The following is a 20,176-nucleotide window of genomic DNA, read 5'->3' as shown; positions in this document are numbered from 1 at the left end:
ATTAACAAAGGGAACCAAACACTAACCAGAGGACAATCGGATTATTTAAAAGCTCAGGGAGGGAATTTTTTGGGTAATGGGTCTTTTGTCTGTCTCTCGGCTATGAGAGGGATCTTTCATCTTCAAAGCCTTCTAATCGTTCCTGTTTCTTATTGTAAGTACAGTATAAGACATATAGGTTTTTTATATTGTTTTGTATTTACGTGTGGTGTAGTTGCTGAAGTTTAAATTGTAGTTCTTTTTTGAAATAAGGTTGTTTAATTCATTTTTTTCTTTAAGTGCAATTGACCCTGTATTTGTCAACTGATACAGGAGACCTGTTTATGTGTTTCTTTCTTTTTAATGTAAAAGCTTTCTTGTTTAAGACCTGTTGAGTTTCGTCTCTGGGTAGGGCAAGGAACGAACGGAAGGGAAATTTCTTTGTGTTAGATTTACGGGGTGAATCTGTGCAGCCTCAGGGGAAGAGAGGGCAGGGGGGGGAAAGGTGAATCTGGTCCCTCTTTGTTTTGTAATTCAAGAGTTTAGTACAGTAATCTTCCAGGATAACCCACGGAGGGGAAGCCTGGGGAGGAAGTAAAGAGAAGACAAGGAGAGGGGGGTTATTTCCCTTTGTGGTAAGACTCAGGGCTTCTGAGTCTTGGGGTCTCCCAGAGAAGGTTTTGGGAGACCAGAGGGAGCCAAGCCCTGGAATCCTTGGCTGGTGGCAGCGATATCAGATCTAAGCGGGTAATTAAGCTTAGAGGGTTCATGCTAGCTTCTCAGTTTATGAACGCTAAGGTTCAAATCTGAGTAGGAAGCTACGACAAGATGGGTTTAGCAATTTGACCTGCAAGCATGGGGTTCAGTGTGTGCCTGCTGTCTCCTGCGCTGTGGAGAATGTTGCTGAGTGTAAGTAAAGTTACTAGCTGTGGTAATATAAAATCTGCCTCTTGACTGTGCAAATCTGTAGTGATTTTCCTGGCCCAGGCACAGTCTGTGAATGTTTTGATCTAGGAGAGACTCTGGATCAAGGAATCTTTTGTTCAGGTTTTTCCCTTGTTTACTCCTGCTACTAAGTAGTTTTTTTTTCAATGTCCCCCACTTCCTTCACAACGAGACCCCAGTGTCTGATCTCTCCCATTATGAGAAGGTGGTTTCTGCTGTTAGGATGGTTCTGTTAGGTTGCAAGAATCCAAACTTAAGGGCATTTTATGTCATTCTGATGCGAGGTTTATATGGTTCTAAATAACCCTTAACAGCCTTTGAACCTGGTTTTAAAGTACCGCTTAGATGGTGTGAATTATACAGTGTGTGCTACCTAAGAAAATGTTAAATATTTCCTGTGTACTGATCCTGGTCCTTTGAGGGGTTCTTGCCAATGCACTGCTGGCTCTGAGCCCCTGGTAGGAATGTGGGATTCCAGGATAGTGGGGAAGGGTCTGGGACATTCAGTGAGCAACAGGAAAGAGAGCTTGCATCTGCACTTTTAGATTCTATCTCCCCCCTCGCTATATGTGGTCTGCCATTGTCTTGGGAGCAGCCCTCCCCCCCGCCCCCCCGAGAACCCTCTGGTGTGACCTCATCACTTGTGCCTGGATAGAAATGAGTCCTGAAGATTGAAGAGAATCTGCCTGCGGAGGTTGCTGTGACAGGTTCTACAGATGGGGGTGCAGAACAGACCAAAGAGACAGATTTATGCAACACTGTTTCTAAAAGGGCAATTCAATCTTACTGGGCTCTTGGCAATGTAGCAGACACACTTTGTTGCCTCAACAGTTGAAATGGGGCACTTCTGGGAAAAAGTGCTGGGGGTCTTTTTTGGATATGTTAAGGAACTGGGAGGCGGCTGAGAAAGTGCAAGGCTGCCTGTAGAAAAGGCACTGGCTCCTTCCTGGATTTTCTTTTCAGAGGCAGGTTTTCATTGCCAGAAACCTCGTGGCTTCAATGTTATGGTAGCAGGGAGTGAGTCTGAACCGTCCCATGGGCCTTTTGGACCAGATTCAGGGACATATTAATCCCCCCTCCCCTTTTTTCTGAAAGGTTACCAGTAGTGGTATCCTGCTTTGCTGTTCCTGGCATTAGATAAAATGGTCCATGTTCATTGATTTAGTCAGTTTTCGCCTCCAGGCTGTTCAGTGGTTACTGTACTCTGACTTCCCACTGGCCTAGAAGTCCATTGCTTTTCCCTCTCCTCCCATTGTGCTGGGAGGTTGGGCTTTGCCTCTCAACTATTTTAGCCCCCATTCTATAATGGTCTGGTGAGATCTGCAAAGTGCGTGGCAGGACCAGGCACTTTGGAAGACCAGGCATCTTGGAAGAGCTGCTGTTTTTTAATCACTTTTCCCTACTGAAGCTCTGTTCTCCAGGAGCCTGTTTTCTGCCTTTATTCAGGCTGGGTTGACCAAGCTGTCCCACCTGATTGTCCCTAGTTGGTCAAGCTGGAAGTCAATGACAAATTTTGCTGTTCAGACCAGAATCCAGACTGTGTGTCTTTTGAATGAGGTCCTCGCTGAATTCCAGGCAGCACTCCCTCAGCGAGCTGCTCAGTACTTGCAGAAAGTTTTTTGCAGAGATTGTTCTTCCAGGGGGGAATCCTTTGTTCCCCTCACTAGCTCTGTGCCTTGCTATGGGAGAAATCCTTATGCAACCAAGCGGATTGTTGTGCTGGATAGGTTGGCGAATGGTCCTTTTGCAACCATGACCAAGAAGTAGCTCTGTGGAATGTGTGTCAAGATGTGGCATTATGCCATCCTTTCCCATCTCCCTGGAGGATGCCTGGAAGATGACTCTGTCCCCAGCTTCGAGGATGCTGTATAAACCTCCACTTCCTAAGTACTCCAGTTACTTACAGTGGAGGGGCCTGCATAATATCATAGCAACTAGTTGTTTTATGCACCACTACCCCTGAGGTGTCCACGCAGTGCCCCTTCTGTTCAGCTTCAGATAAGGTGTTTCACTTTTTCCTACATTACCTCCATTTGATTCCTTTTTTGATTCTTTGCAGCAGCTTTTCTGTGGCTTGGAACTGGTTTTCTCCAAGCCCCCGTTTGTTCTCAGAGGTACAGTGCTGGCTGGTTTCTTGGCTGGCTAACTTTTTGCTGGGTTGGGCAAAACTAGCTGTTTTGAAATCTCACCGGAACAGCATGGTCAGGGTAGAGCAGTGTGGTATGCTAAGTCTGTTAGCCAGCCTGGGAGTGAGGAGTAGCAACCCCATCTACCCCAGAGTTGCAGAAGCTGGGCCTCCCTTTCCCCTTAGCTACTGGGAAGAGATGCAATAGCTGTGTGGGTTCCTTCCCTGGTGACCCAGAATGTACTGGCAAGGGGACATCCCACCCGCTTCCTGGCTGCCCTCGCCGTTCCCTGTTCACCTGGGAGAGCCAGGAAGATTTCCATCTTCCTTTGACTGGTGATAGTAACCACTACTCCCCAGCAGCAGCAGCAGGGTGCCTCCCACATCGCTGCTGTAGTGGCAACCTCTCTGCTCTCCCCCAGTGCTGCAGTAGCTTAGTCTGCTCTGGTAGTAAGTGTGGGACTTGACAACTTCCTTCCTCTGCTGTTGGTGGCTTCAGATTTCATTGCATCGGTTGCACTTGTTACTTTTTCAGGCTTTTTCTTCTTAACTATGAGGGCTAGCAATGTAATTTGAAAGCTGAGATTCTGACTTCATCTCGTACCTTTAGGAGCTGAGTCCCCAGGCACAAACCTGTAGTGCCTGTGCCCTGATCTAGTCCTGCTGAGAAGTGTCTGTTCATTTTTTTTTTTTTAAGCCATTGTAAGATTCCATGTTTACAGAGTCACTAACTTCCAGATTACACTGTCTAAATTTATAGGTTAATGTTTTTTTCTAACTGCCCATCTTTCAGAATTAGCGTGGTAACTCTTTGGCTGCTGGAGTTTGCAAAGCAGGATCCTGATTCACATAGAGAGGTGGTGGAAAAGGGAGTTCTTGCACGAGAACACCTTGTTGGAGGAAGGAAGAAAAGCATGTTTGAATTTGTTTTTTCTACTGAAATGTATGCATCACTGATGATCCCTTCTTCTTATTGAATATGCCTCCCAGACATCTTAAACTACAGTCTGTCCAGACCAAGGAGCAAGAGAATTCCCTACTGCACTACAATTTCAAACAGGACCGCCCAGAGGATTCAGGGGGCCTGGGGTCTTCCCCACCGCCAAATTGCCACCGAAGACCTGGCACTTTGGCGGCGGGTCTTGGAGCGGAAGGACCCCCCGCCATGGGTCTTCGGGGCACTTTGATGGCAGGTCCCGGAGTGGAAGGACCTCCCCGCCACTGAATTGCCACTGAAGACCCGGAACGGAAGAAGCTCTGGAGGCCCGGGCCCCGTGAGAGTTTTCCAGGGCCCCCGGAGCGAGTGAAGGACCCTGCTCCAGGGGCCCCGAAAAACTCTAGTGGGGGCCCCTGCGGATTCCAGGACCTGGGGCAAATTGCCCCACTTGCCGCGCCCCCGCCCCCCCCGCTCAGCGGCTCTGATTTCAAAGTCCCTGAACATGGAGATAGAGCATGTGCTGAGCCTGGAAGCCATGGAAATGCTTCTTCCCAGATGTCATACTACTTACCCCTCAGTCTCAAAGGTCCAGGGAACTGACTAACAAGTTTTATGTTTCTTATGCTCTTGGCATACTTGGACCATAGGAAAAATGTGATCCCTGCCCCAAAAAGCTTACAGTTAAACTGAACTGGTAGTATAGCACAAACTCATGATCCAGTGGAATAGTTAGGACTGGATGTTCCCATCTCAAAGTGAATGGTTTTTCTGTTGCATATGATAGTCTTCAGTGGAGGGGTCCTGTTAGCTTCATACAATAATAATTTCCCACATCTGAAATGTCACTGATATTTCCACAACCATAATGCGTTGATGATACAACCTGTGTAGGATTATTAGATTTTAAGTTAAATAAGCTCACTTAGGTGCTAAAAAAGCTCCCTCTACCTCTGTTTTATATTTTTATGTTATTTAATGAGGTTAATATATTCAGGAAAAAAGCCATCCATGATCTGATCTTCTTTTCATAGGGATAATCACTAGGCAAGTGCAAACCATCTTCATGACTATTCCCTCTGACTGTTGGGTATTTGGATATAAGCACTTTGATTTCTGAGTAGTTATTAATTACATGTTGTGTTATGAAACCTATATAAAGAAGCAAAAACAGTTTGACAAAAATGTTCGCTATAGGCAAATGAATTTGTCACTAAACGTAACATGTTTTCAACCAAGTGAAGGTCCCATTTCAGGAAGTTTCTCTGAAGTAGATTTCAGTTCCTTTGCAGCAGCATGTTGAATCACACCATTAGTTCTGAAGAAGGACTCCTAGCATGAACTATGTGTGGTATAACCCCCATGCATGTACCGCAATCTGTTATGGCAACCTTTAATAAACAGAGTTCTGAATTCAGTGAGCAAATCGCCTGACTTTGAAGTTTTCTTTTGAGCTAACATAGCCATTGTTACCACAGTCAGTGTCGATTTGCAGTTTGGTTACTACTGACAATCTGTTGTTTTAGCATTGGTGCTGTATGCAATGGTCTAAACTCCTGTGTAAGGATCCAGAGATGCAGCTGCTGCTATTTTAACCCATATGCTGTAATAATAGCTGTTGAGCGGGATTTGGGGCTTGGATGTGATTACTTGGGCTTTGTGTGAAATTTTACCCTTATTGACTTTGCTGAGGTAGTCTTAAATAACTCTTCTATGGAGTGGTTCGTAAAATATTCAAACTATTAGTATAACAAACACACACTGATATTGGGGCAAATAAGCAATAGAGTCACATACTCCATTACTTACTTAGGCCACACTGTATACCTAATTGTGGAGAAACGAAATGAGTTCTTTGCATCGGTCTTCATAGCTGAGGATGTGAGGGAAATTCCCACACCTGAGCCATTCTTTTTAGGTGACAGATCTGAGGAACTGTTCCTGATTGAGGTGTCATTGTAACAAATTGATAAATTAAACACTAATAAATTACCAGGACCAGATGGTATTCACCCAAGAGTTCTGTAGGAACTCAAATGTGAAATTGCAGAACTACTAATTGTGGTGTGTAACCTGTCACTTTTTATTTTTATTTCATTTTTGATTGCTGGTTTTAAAAAAAGGCATGCACAGAGTTTGAAATGTGGAAGGAGCATCGGAGTGGTGGTTTGGTGCAACCTAGGCTGTTACTTGAGTGTGAGAGAGCAAGTGTGTTAGTAGGAGTGGCTATGAATCACTCACTCTGTCCCTCCAGAAGAAGAGAGGACGCAATGCATGTATCTCTACCTCTTGTGCACCTCCTCTCTCTTGGAGTGAGATAGGTGGTGGTAATGGTGGTGCGAGACCAGGGAGTAGTGTTAATTTTATTTTGACTTTGCAATGTGACTGTCGGTCTGTTCATCCTTATGTCCATCCTTAGTGTCCACTTGCTGCCCTGAGGAGACAGGTTTCTCTCACACCTGTCCCTCTTTCTGCCTCCTCCTTCCCTTCACTATACAAAAGATACTTAAGAATTTCTTAAAACTCTGTTCATGTTTAACATTTTTAGATTAAACCATTTTAAAAACTAAGAAGATTTTTCTACCAATTTACGTTTTATATTTACTAGCTTTTCCAGTGTTTTGTTTTAGCTTAACCGAATTCAGCAACAGTGAGGAAACTCATACTAGTGAAAATCAGGCTTTTAGGTTTTCTGATAGTCAGCAAAATCAATTAGATTCTGCCCATCAATGCATAGAACGTTTCCTAAAATTTTGAAATTGATTGAATTAATTTTCAAAAGTTATTGAGTTACAGACTGACAGAGAAAGGCCATTGAGTTGGGTGAAGGGCTTCACTTTGCTTGGCCAGTTATGGCAGGTTTAAAGGAAACTGAAGCTAGAGACAGTGGCTGGCTGTTTGAAAGATCAAGGATTTGGAGATCTGAATGGGTTTGAGCTCCTTGGATTTTAAAAGCTGGATTGTGTCCTTTGCACACCAAAGAACACTAGGGGGACTTCACTGCAGCTGGATTATGCAGAATGAACTGTGCCAGGCAGCACACACCAACACAACAGCTACTTCACTCTTGAAGAGGTTCTTTTGTGCCCCTTCTGACAGATCTGTCCCACTTCGCTGTCCATTGCAGTGGGGATGATGGGGTTGTAGCCTCACTCCACTCTCTTTTAAAGCTGCTGGAACTGCAGGGCAGCTCATTGAATGTTTGCCTTCTCTTGCATGGTCATGCAGAGGCTAGCCACGGGCTGGCCTTGAGTAGGACTAAGAGTTAGTCACACAAAGGAAACTGAATATAGTAATGTGTATATTTTGTGTTACCTATCTGTTGCGTTTCTATTTCAGCTGAGGATTAGTACACACAAAGAAACCAGATTCTCCTTTAGCTGAGTAGGAAGCCCTGCTGCAAAAATTTCCCTGTTCAGTTTCCTGCTGGAACAGATTCCACACAAGTAAAAATAATTATTCAACTGATAATCAGTTAATTGGATTATTTTCTATATTGTCTGACTGCTGTAGAACAGCAAGTCAAATTTCTTTTTACCCTTTATTTATTTTAAACGTTAACTAGGGTAAACTTCCACTAGGTCTCTTTGCCACCAAGGATAATCAGTGTTCATTGCTTCTGTGTCTGCTCCAAGGGCTATTGAGATCTAGCGTCACTGCCAGAATCATTCTCCTTGCCTGGGGTCAAGAGTCCCTCTGTGTTCCCTCTGATTCAGAAAGTCTTTTGGAAAGTTGGACAAGACAGATCCGGGATTTTATTGACAGTAGTAACAGGGGTTGGCACTTTTGATCTCTGACATCCTGGTTCTGATGCTGGAGACTCAAATCATGCTTACCAATCTACCTGATCTCTTGATTCAGGGTTTGTACTTGAGTCTCCACCCAGATGCAAAGTTTCTGAGGTTGACTTCTTGACTTCTGTTTTACTGGGGGCACTTGACCAAGGCTTTTCTGCTGAAGTCCAAAAATGACATAGATTTTGACCAAACTTAATCTAATGAATTGGAACAGATTCTCTATCTGAGCAACTCGGGTCCTAGATGGCATTATGTCCCTTTCAACTTGAATTATCTTGTACTTGGACTTTCTGTCACTTGATTGCCACTTCAGCTTTCCAACACCCATTGCAAGAGTTATTTAATTATTTAGATTTATTAAAAGGAACAAGAGGGATAGGTGCCTCTAACAAATACTTTAGTGCATTTTAAAGTGAAAGAAACAGTAGCCCGATAACGTACGCTACTGAATAACCAAAAGCACAAAATTAAACTGAATTTCCATTTTTCCCTAAACGTTGTCATCAACAATATTTGCTTCTTCAGTAGCCCTCGTAAAAGAGATGTGGATCAACACTTACTTTCAGGCTGTTTCAGACTGTTTTCATCAGAGAATTTTGCAGTCTGGAAGCTCTGTATTTTCTTGTGCGCAATATTTTCTCCCTCAATTTAACTTCCAAATCTGAGGTCCAGCTTGGGAGAAGTAATCTGCAATCATGTTTTAACTAATGCTTTCTTGACACAGCTGGCAGAACTGATGCTCGCTTTTGGAGACCAGTTCTGTGGTCTGTGTTCAAATAGAACTCTTCAATCCACCTTTGTGCTTATTAACCACTGTTAAACACCGACAAGTGGGAACATACAGAAGCCATCACAATATATAAAAAGAAAGATGTTATCAGTAGCTACAGTTCTTAGTCAGTGTTGCTTCTGCACATGCACAATACCCATGCTGCTTCCCCTCCCCCACCTCAGAGTGATGATTAAATAGCCCTGAATTAGTGTAAGGAATTGAAGGGCAGCGGGGGCCACTCTTCCGTTTATTTTTGTGGAAACCTACATGAACAGGAAGTATGAATGGCCCCAAAAGACTCTGCTTGTTAGAAGACTGTGAGCTTGCACATATCCCACAATTTTGAATATTCTGAGCCAACACTCTTGAAGAACTACGGTTATGGTAGGTAACTTGTGTCCCCTCCCACCTCCATACTCATGGAATACACCTTGAACAAACTCTCTCCTTGCATGGCCTTGAAGCACAGTTCTGCCATGCAAAATGACTATGTAAAAATAACACCTTCTTACTGAAAGAACAGATGGACTTCTGGTTAAAAGCACTAAGAATTAGATTATTTTGCTTCTGTCCCTGGATACTTACATGACCCTGATCATCATTATATCTGAGCATCTCACGTTCTTGAATGTATTTATCAGAGAAATGCTGTTGTCCCCATTGTATAGATGAGAAACTGAGGCACAGAGAGCTCAAGTGACTTACCCGAAGTCACCCAGGGAGTCTGCAGCAGAGCAGGGAATTGAACGTAAATCTCCCAAATCCTTGGCTAATTCCCTCACCACTGGACCATCCTTCCCCTCTTTCCTGGGTGACTCCTGGCTTGGAGAATCTCTTACTGTGCACAAACCAGAACAAGTGCAGCTTGATTTTTAGATCCCAGGGTAAGTTTGTGGGGCTGGCAGTTAGAAGTAGTGTTGTACCTAGCATTTGAAAATGTATTTGGTGCCCTAAATTTTGAATGGATGGGTGAACATTTGGTTCACTTTTATTTCTAAATTTCAAACATTTGTGTGTGGAATGAATTCTTTTAACAATAAAATAATACATCAATTCTGACCTCTATTAGCGCCTGAGCGTAGCATTGACTGTTGCATATTAACTGGCAGGTCGACATTAGGCAAGACATTAGGATGTTGTCCTATCAGCTTGTCTTCTCCTGCCACAGCTCTCGCCTGGGGAGTCCTTCAAGTCTCTGTTCCATCACTCATCCTGTTCAACATCTATGTAAAGCCACATGGGGAAACTGTAAGACTTCAGGGTCTCAAGTGACGCCATGTGGTGTGATGTATATGGCACTGGACTTGGAGTCAGGAGACCTGGGTGCTGTTCATTGATCTGCTGTGTGAGTTTGGGCAAGTCACTTCACTTCTCTGACTGTTTCACTTTGCACCTGTTGTCTGTTTAGACTTTAAGCACTTCAGGCACGGGCAGTCTCTCACTGTTTGCATGTGCAATGCCTAGCACAACAGGGCCCCAATCTTGGTTGGTGCCTCAAGGGAACTATTTTTATACTTTAATATGTAAAACTATACATGGACAATACCCAGTTCTGTATCTCATTCTTGATGCTGATAACATTATCTCCAGCTCTCTTAGTGACTGGCTGAGATTGGCAGGTGCATGAAAGGCTAGTGGCTGAAACTGTATCTGACCTGGCAGGGAACAGGGCAACATTTTGAAAAGTTAGTGACCACCATAACCTTTCCCACTCTCAAGATGCTCTCCAACAGTAATCTTGGTTTATAACTTGAGAATCCTCTTTGACACTCAACTAGCTACAGCTGAAAATACCACCTTAAATCTGGGGCTGGCAAGAGAGTTGTTTCCTTTCATGTGGGATGAAGACTTGGATACAGTGATTGTGCCTTTGTGACTTCCAGGCTGAACTACTGCACCTCCCTGTACGTGTGGATTGAGTGCATTCTCCTGAAGAAAAAAAAAAGCCCCAACTTCTCCAAAATATAATAGCCTGACTTTTGTGCAGCGCTGGCTGCTGAGACACGTCACTCTGATGCTCCACTCACTACTTTGGCTCCTCATTCAAAGTAGCAGCTCTCATCTTTAAGACCTTCCAAACCATTAGACCAAGTTATGTAAAATACTGGAAACGATGGTTTCCTTTGACAATTTCCACAGCAAAGACTAAATTGTCTAAGACAAGAGTCCTGCTCTTGAGAGCAAAGGAAAGAGCTGTCTTGGCAACTGGATCAAGATTATTTAACTCCCAGAGGAAGTGAAAATGCTCATGGATGATTTTTAGTCCAACTTGAAATGCAACTTGCCTCTTCAGCCCAGCTTTTGCACAGCGAGAGCTACTCAGAAAAAGTAGAAGTGGGGAGAGAAATTCTCTCACACTGATTTGAAAAGAAAAAGCATTCCCACAACCCCCTGCAGAGGAGGGTGAAAGCTACTCTGCTGTGGGACTCTTTCTTGCTTTAGCTCTTTTTCTGAGAGGCACTCGGATAGAGGGGTTGCAAATAAGAAGCAGGATAGAAAAACAGCCATGTAGTCTAAGTATGGAGAAAGGTATAGGAACTGTGTGCTTGAACTTATGACTTTGATTGGTTCTTTACGTAGAGAATACAAAACAGAGTATTTAATACTTGTGTTGTAGAGACCTTCTAAAAGAGAACCATTTTTGTGCTTCAGTTCTTGAGGGAGGTTAGTGTTGTGGAAGGCTTAATTTTTTGGTCTTGCTTTTTGTGAGAGCACCTATCTAAGTTAACCATTATTTTTGTATAATGCTTCAAGTTTGGTAGCTTAGGCAAAGTTTCAGAATTTGTGGCCGTCAGTTGTTTGTTTTTAAATCTCATAAACTTACTGAATGCAAGGTGAGATGTAAAATGGCAAAACCAGCATTGCAATGGAGAATGCAATTGTTGTGCTGTTGACACAAGAGTTTCATAGATAATTGAGCTTGACCTGTATGCCTGTTTTAATATTTCATTTGTTCCGGACTATTATTAGTCACATCCTTTTTGACTGTATATATTTTTTTTTTAAATGTGACTAAACTGCTGTTTAACCCCGCTACAAGAATGTGACAGTAGGCTAGTCCGGGCAGGTAGCATTCACTTGGTAACTAGCGTACTTAATCAGCTTGCTTCAACCTGCAGCAAATTAAAGCTTTGTGAGCTCTAGTGCATAAGTGATAAAAGCAGCTTACATGGTGGAAAAATATAAATAGGGCATTTCCAGTGTACTCACTAGAGTAAATAAAATGTCAGACTTATGATTTATTCTTGGCTTTTGGTTAAAGATAGATCAAATTTACATCATCCTTAAAGATTTTACAATCTAATGATGGAGGTGGTGTGTGTGTGTGCGTGCGTGTGTGTGTGTGTGAGAGAGAGAGAGAGAGAGAGAAATGTAATTTAAATCACCCCATGGCCAAGAGAACAAAATAGTATTTTGTAGGATACGGCAAACATTTCTTCTATCCTGTAATCATTCTGAAGGGGAATCGTAGCAAACCACATATCTAGAAGCATCCTGATATGAATCAATAATGCTGGTAGAGAACCAAAGCTTTTGTCATGGGCATATTCTACAGAGGTTGAAATTGTTGCCAAACAAAACCTAGCATGATAATTTCAGATCTGTTCAAGCTGCCCAGAAAATGATTGAAAACTTTTGGATGATTTCATGGATTTTAAAACCAGAAAGAATCATCCTAATAATGCAATCTGATATTCCTGCATAACATGTCATTAAATGTCACCCAGTAATTCCTGTATCAAGCCCAATAATTTGTAGTTAAATATAGCGGACATAACTATTTGGCTACATATTAATGGGGTGAAAATTAAACTTCTTAATAGGTATCTTTTTTTTTAAAAAAATTCAAAATTTATTTCAAAGTGCTGAATTTTTTTTTAAAAATTAGTCATGTTTCTTAAATTTTGGAGGATTTTTTTTTAAAGACACCTCTTATAAAGCACTTTAGATCAGAGCATAAAAACATTCCTGTGTTTTATAATAAAAGATAATTATCTAAATTAGTCAATGATGAAATCTCTCAACATACCTTTTTTTCAGATTTTCCAATAAACGAGATTGCAGCAAGTTTAAGGCCCCAAACAAGATAAAAAATGATCAGCGGCTAAACTGCACCCAGGCAGTATTAGGGATAGAACCCAGAAAAGAACACAGGACCCCTGCCATTTTAGCTAGAGGAGAATCTCAGAGTTGTAGGGTATTGGGGGTTATAACCCTTCTGGATCAGTGGAACACATAAGAGTAACCTTTTCAAAAGTGCTTAAGCAATTTAGGTTTTTAAGAATCTAAGGGCCAGATTTTCAAAGGTATTTAGGCACCTAAAGATGCTGATAGATGCCTCATGGGATTTACAGAAGCACCTAAGCAGGTTAGGCACCTGACTCCCATCAAAATCAATCATCCTGAAGAGAATTGTGCTCAAGATGGAAAACTTTCTGGCTGAAGAACAAGCCAGGGTTAGAGCCAAAAGAGTTACAGTGGAGCAAATATTTAGTCTGCCTGTGCTATGCGAGTAAGTGTTGGCGAATGATGGGAAAGTGGTTCATGTCTCCATGGATTTTTCTAAGGTGTTTGACAGGATATGGCATAACCTCTTTGAGCAATCCTGTGGCAGGTCAGACTTGGTGGAAATGTAATAAGACTGATACAAATTCTCTGTGAAAGTACAATGGCTTCAGTGTTCATAGGATGTGAACAAAATAGTTGACTTGATTGAAGGATAGGTGTCAGACAGGGCTGCATGCTATCAGCAATGCTCTTCCATTGTTCCCTTGAAGAAATGTTAAGATGAGCCTCTCATGGAAATTTACAGGTGGGCATATTCATTGGTGGATTAAAAATTAGTCATCAGCAAAACACAGATGATATTGACCTGATTGGATTATTGCAAGAAGGGGTGCAAAAATTGCCAGAAAGAGCAGTAGTGGAAGACGTTAGTTCTAAAGATGAAAAAACAAAGACAATGGTGACATCTAAGTCTTTGAAAAGGTGATATCTCTACCCAAATCTGAAGAAGAAGAAAGCCTCCAAATGTCTTATTTTCTTAGCAGTGCATTGAATAATTTAAATACCTAAGTACTATGACTATATTGGGTGCTAAACATCTCTCAGAGAGCCAAGATAGACTTGGACTTGGGACTGCTGCTCTAGCGACTTTCAGCTGACTTTCAGTTGGCTAAGCAAGAGTGTTACCATGAAATGTAAAAATGAAGTCGCTGCAGTCTCTTGTCTTCAGCATCTTGCTGTGTGTGTGCGAGACATGGATGCTACGGAAACTGGACATTAAGAGGCTTTCTGGCTTGAAATTGAAATGGTGATTGCTGCGCAGTAACTATACTTCTCACATGACAAATGATGAGGTAGGTAATCGCCCAAATTTAAAGCATAACTGGAGTGATACCTGATACCAGTTTAGTCAGACAAAGAAAACTTGTGGAACCTGTTGGTTGGATTAGCAGAGGAGCATCACCAAAGCAAGTTTTGCAGGGATTGGTGCCAGGGCATGGGGCACCCTCAGTGAGTGTGGTTCAGCAATATGGCTGACAGCATGGGATGCAATATGGCACTTTTCAAGGCTGTGTGAAGACTTGCAAAATGTTGAAGAAGATTGCTGGCCAATGACTCTTGCATGCTGTGTTTACTGTTCATTGCAATGTGAGTCTATGGTGCTTTGTACTGTGAAAAGACTATGTGTTTATGTACTTACATTGAGTAGTACTTTAATTCACACGGAAATTAATGAGTCTGTTCTTGGAGGACGATACAGAATTGGATCTTCTAAGATTGTTCCCTCATATTAGTGGATATTTAACCACCATGTCTTTCAGGCAATTGCTATGTCTTTAGTGTTACTGTTTCATTCATTTTAAATGTAGGCGTATGATGATAGCTAAAAGATACCTCTTATTTTCCCTTAGGATTGATTAATAGATATTCTTCCTACACTGACTGCAGGTTCATCACCATAGCTGAGTTCCTGGGTGTGGATGTTTAAATGGGAGGCATGACATATGTCTTCAGTATTAGTGTTAATTAAACTTTATACAGGGAGATTCCACGTTAACAAATAGATTTTTTAAAATATATATTTGTAACATTTGGATTATGGTGTATCTTTAATGTCTTCTTACATTAAACTTTGTATTTTGAAGTTATTTAAATAGTGTTTTTAATTAATCCCTTAGTACCTTAACTTGTCTTTAGTTTGCTATTTTACTTATTGATTAGGGAGGAAAAATGATTTACATGCATTTTATCATAGCTGAGCTCCACTAGGTAACTAGTTTTATAATTTGATCTATTAGCCTCTCTTAATATGGAAAAATTCTCAGCATGGAAACAAACTCAAGCCAGTATGCCAGGGTCTCTAACAATTGTGATGCTAGTATCTTAGCAAAAAGCTGAAATGCCAGTGCAAACAATTATCACATCTCTTGTATTACTCTTCTTATGTGAAATATGTACAGAGTTTATAGGGTTCAGAACATAATAATTCTCATAGCACATCTGTGTGCTGCTGTGGCAGCTGTTGAAAGAAACAGCAGCCAGTTGTTTTCAGGCGGCCTCTGCAACGGCATTTCATCTTCTGTTGGCAAGTTTTCTATTGATGACTTAGCATAGCTGTAGAGAAACTTAAGGCGGAGAGATGTTGTAGCCTTGTATGTCCAGTTGAGAATGAGTTATTGAGGCTCTTTGCATAAGAGAGGATGTTGCAATATAAGCCTATTAACAGTAATTGTACAATTGTGGTAGCTTTTTTTCCTAAATAATTTTCATGTGATGAATTATTTTTATTTTTCAGTCTTTGTCTTGGTATAATTCATTCAGACATCTGCGGTGCAGTTTTTAACCCAAAAAGCAAAAATATTCTGAAACGAGACAATTACATTAATCAATAATTGCTGCTTTGTTGCAGATGACTCTAGCTGCATCGGGGCTCACTTATCCTTGCCATCGACTTACCGTAGGAAGAAGATCGTCACCTGCACAAACCAGAGAACAGTCAGAGGAGGTAAGAAAAATCTGTCAACTTTACAAATATACTCTGGGAGGGAATGTCCAGAAGCCTGTTCTGCACTGGTCATTTTCTCGTCTAGTGTTGACTACTGTGGATGCATAAAACCAATCAATCTACAATGCCTATACAAGATATTCATTAGAAAGAAAGAAAAAGTGGAGCTGAAGGAAATGAGGGAAGAACCAAAGCAAGGGAGTCATAGTGAGGTACTATTAAAAATAATCAAAAGAAAACTAAAAAGTAAAACGTATACAACTTTAGAATCCTTATAGCCAGTACCATTAGTGACACCTGTAGTTAAAGTTGCCTGATGTATTCCCTGATAAGCTTCTGCTTTCAGTTGCTTACAACTCTGAGAGACTATTTGGGCTGAAATTTTCCCTGCTTGCCTTTTGCCTCAGGTTTAATTTAAAATAGGCACCTTGCCGTTTTAAACAATTTTTTCCAACCATTTTATGTAGAGTGCTCTAGCACCTTAAGCCCTGGCTTTATGGGCAAAAAGGGGGTGTGTTTCAATCTTATTAGCACAGTCGAGTTGGTTTACTGTAGTTATAAACCACTGTCAAGATGCAGGCTAACACTCTTAAAACTATATTTGGCTAGAGAGACAAAATAGATATGGGAAAGTGAACTGGATTAGTCTGATTTACACATCAGCAACAGAATTGTTAACCAAGTTCAATAATAAGGCTAAATCTTGTCCTGTGTTACACCTATACAACCTAATTGAAAAAAGCTGAAGTCTGATTTCCTAAAATGTTTTGTGAATCTAAAGTATTAAATCTATGTGATTTGCACAGTTGAGGTAATTGAAAATAGTGGGTTCTTCTTCGAGGAGTGTCCCTGTGGGAGCTCCACTTCAAGTGGCTTGGCACCCTGAGCTTGTAGTCAGAGATTTGTAGTAGTAGTGCCCCAGTTGGCCACGCATGTGCAATAACCATTTTGCGCTGCTCCGAGTGACCACTTAGCATGCACAGCCAACCATCCCTCAGTTCCTTCTCTACCGCCTTTGGCTTGAGTCGGAGTGACAGCAGCGCCCATCCGTCTCGTGAATTGCTTATATTCCCACCTTTATTTATCCTTTTTGCCAGTTTTCTTCTGTTTTCTCATCCTGAAAGCGACACACTGCCACCCACCCATATTTTATTTTTGTCCCCAGATGAAACAGTTATGCCACCGCCTCCTACCCCATAGGTGATAATTTCAAGTCCTTCCAGGACTTATTCAAAAGAGTTGCAGAATCCCTGAACATCTCTTTAGCAGAGCAGCCAGAGACCCAGCACAAACTTACTGACATCCTGCAGGCATCCCCATCAACAAAGATAGCTCTGCTCATTAACACTGGTATAATGGATCTTGCAAAGATGAGATGGCAAACACCAGCCATTGTCCCACCCTCCTGTAAACACTCGGACAGAAAATATTACATACCAGCAAAAGCGGCTGAGTTCTTATTTACTCACCTGGCTCCAAATTCACTGGCTGTAGAGGCAGTAAACCAGAAGGGTAAAACAGCACCAGTCAAAAAACACCCCTTATGACAAAGACTGGAACAGTCTTGATCTCTTTGGACGCAAAGCCCATGCCTCAGCCTCACTGCAATTTCTCATAGCAAACTACTCTGCTCTGTTGGCGAAATACACCTACAACTTGTTTAATAAAATGACATCTGTTATTGAACAAATACCGGAGGAGTCAAAGGAGCAATACAAAGCTAACATTGCAGAGGGCCCCTTAATTGCCAAAACAGCACTGCAGGCCTCCCTTGATTCCGCTGACATGGCAAATCATTCCATCGCTACATCCATGATTCTGTGTCGAGCATCATAGCTCCACCTCTCTGGATTTCCTAGGGAAGTACAAGCCACAGTTGAGGACTTTCCCTTTAAGGGACAAAAACTATTTGCAGAACCCATAGATGCATCCCTAAGTACCTTAAAGGACTCAAGAACCACCTTGAAGACCTTAGGTATTTACGTCTCCCCAAACAAGAAAAAACAGGGCAGATTTTATACCCAAAGACTCCATCCCGCCCCATGCTCCCAACCCCAGAGACAATACGATCAGTGCCGCAAACAAAAACAACTGAGGCGCAGGCAGAACCAGGATCAACCTCCATGTCTCAACCTTCAACATCCCATCAACTGTTTTGAAGTAGTGGTCAAGAGCTCGAGACCTCTATTTTCTCCCATGCCAGATTTATCAGATGACCTCCCACCTCTTTGGAGACCGCTTGCTACCACACTACTCAGTCTAGAACAACATCACTACAGACAAATGAGTGCTGGAAATCGCCCAGAAGGGTTACTCTATCCCGTTTATTTCTACTCCCCCTACCCACCCACCTTCCCTATCCCTTTTCAGTGACCCCTCTCACAAGATCCTGTTGCAGCGGGAAATAAACCATCTCCTGCAACTAGGAGCTCGTGGAAATAGTACCACTCCAACGCAGGAGAAGAGGGTTTTATTCCCATTATTTTCTCATGCAGAAAAAGAATGGGGGCTGGAGACCATTCTGGACATACGCAAACTCTACAAGTTTGTAAGGATGCAACACTTCAAAATGATTACGCTGGCAACCATAATTCTGGCATTAGAGAAAGGAGATTGGCTCTTGTCCATCGACCTACAGGATGCCTACTTTCATGTCACATTCATCCAGCACACAGGCTACTTCTATGCTTCACACTAGGCCATCAACATTACCGATACACAGTACTATCCTTCGACTTGTTGACATCTCTAAGGGTGTTCTCCAAAGTCCTAGCTGTCACAGCAGCTCACCCCCTCAGGCTAGGGGTAATGATCTTCCCATACTTGGACGACTGCCTCATAAGAGCACCAGCTCAGCAGACAGCAGTACAAGCTACACAAACCACTGTAACCCTCTTCACGAGCCTAGGGTTTCAAATAAATGTCCAAAAGCCCACCCTGTTTCCCATCCAACAACTAGAGTTTATAGGAGCCTATCTTGACTGTCGTGCAGCACAAGCGAGATTACTCCAATAGCGATACCTCAACCTAACCAGGCTGATGATAACAATCACAGACAGCCCCCAAACATCCTCCAGGACCTGCCTACAACTCCTTGGGCATATGGCTGCTATAACTTTATGTAGTCAAACATGCCCAACTGCATATGAGATGCCTACAGGCCTGGCTCCTCACCTGCTATATATTACACAAGCATTCCCTCCACAAATAGCTCACTATGCCGTGCAGAATGAAGGATTTCCTCAAGTGGTGGCTGCAACTACAAAACATCTGCTTGGGGGTCCCATTTCAACAAAAATTTCCCACTTTAACAATCACCACAGATGCCGCCCTACTGGGATGGGTAGCCCATCTAAACAACACCACCATTCAGGGACATTGGTTCGCAACAGAAACCAACCTACATATAAATATTCTAGAGCTCCGAGCAGTCAGAAAAGCATTCAAACACTTCCTTGCGCTTATCTGCAACAATACCATCAATGACTTCACAGAGAACACAGCCTGCACATTTTATGTGAACTGACAAGGCGGAGCTCAATATACCCTCTCTGCATTGAGGCAGTACACTTATGGCAATGGTGCATATCCAACATGATAGACATTTCTGCAGCTTACCTGCCAGGACTGCAGAATGCCATGGCAGACCATCTGAGCAGACACTTCTCACAAACCCACGAGTGGGAGATGGACTACCCGACCCTCATGACCATATTCAACGAGTGCGGGTTCCCTGCTATAGATTTATTCGCAACAGCTCACAATACTAAATGTCCTCAATATTGCTCTTTAGCAGGGCTCAGGCATCACTCACTGAGCAATGCCCTCCTCACAAAATGGGAAGCACCACTAATCTACACGTTCCCCCCGATTCCTCTATTAAGCCGAGTGCTACACAAAATCAGACAGGACAAGGCCAAGATCATAATCATTGCACCCACATGGCCCAGACAGACGTGGTTCCCATACCTAACACATTGGCAGTGAGCCCACCTCGAGCCCTTCCACAACTTCCTCACCTCCTGACAAAGGATGCCAGCCGCATCATTCACCCCATCCTACCGATTCTCTGCCTCAAGGCTTGGTTACTCCATGGCTAACAGGCCTGGATCAGGATTACTCTGAGGAGGTTAAAGACTTTCTCTTGAAGAGCTGCAAACCGAGTGCACGCAGAACTTACACTCATAAGTGGATACATTTCTGCACTTGATGCAAGGCTCATCATATGTCTCCTCATTCTGCCCCTTTACCCAGAGTCCTGTACTGTATCCTAGGCCTTAAAAAAGCAGGCCTCTCCAGTAGCTACATAAAGGTAGACTTAGCAGAGATCACCTCACTACATGGTAAGGTAGATGGAACCACGATCTGTGCTCATCCAACAACTAAATGATTCTTAAAGGGGATGACCAACATCTACCCTCCCCTAAAACACCCTACTCCTATATGGAACCTTAACCTTGCGATACACACTCTCATGGGTAAACCATTTGAACCCCTTGTGACTTGCTCACTGCTACATCTATCTATGAAGGTCTCCTTCCTTTTCGCGATCACTTCAGGAAGAGGAGTAGGCTCCCATGGCACACCTGCCGTATACCACATTCCATAAAGA

At 42.6% G+C, this 20,176-nt stretch overlaps 1 protein-coding gene across 3 annotated transcripts in view; it reads left to right on the top strand.

Moving 5' to 3' along the window:
- The window catches only part of FAF1 (Fas associated factor 1), a 320,055-nt gene that overhangs the window by 188,857 nt on the left and 111,022 nt on the right, over window positions 1–20,176 (top strand). For all 3 annotated transcript variants that reach the window (XM_032767242.2, XM_032767249.2, XM_032767254.2), the window contains one exon: window positions 15,469–15,564. In XM_032767242.2, coding sequence (XP_032623133.1) covers window positions 15,469–15,564 — 96 coding nt within the window. The remainder of the gene's footprint in view (window positions 1–15,468; window positions 15,565–20,176) is intronic.

The sequence above is a fragment of the Chelonoidis abingdonii genome, chromosome 7 (genome assembly GCF_003597395.2).
Source record: "Chelonoidis abingdonii isolate Lonesome George chromosome 7, CheloAbing_2.0, whole genome shotgun sequence".
In the NCBI taxonomy this organism is placed as follows: domain Eukaryota; kingdom Metazoa; phylum Chordata; order Testudines; family Testudinidae; genus Chelonoidis; species Chelonoidis abingdonii.
Note: the sequence above shows the minus strand (reverse complement) of the source record. Positions and strands in the feature narration are given on the sequence as shown.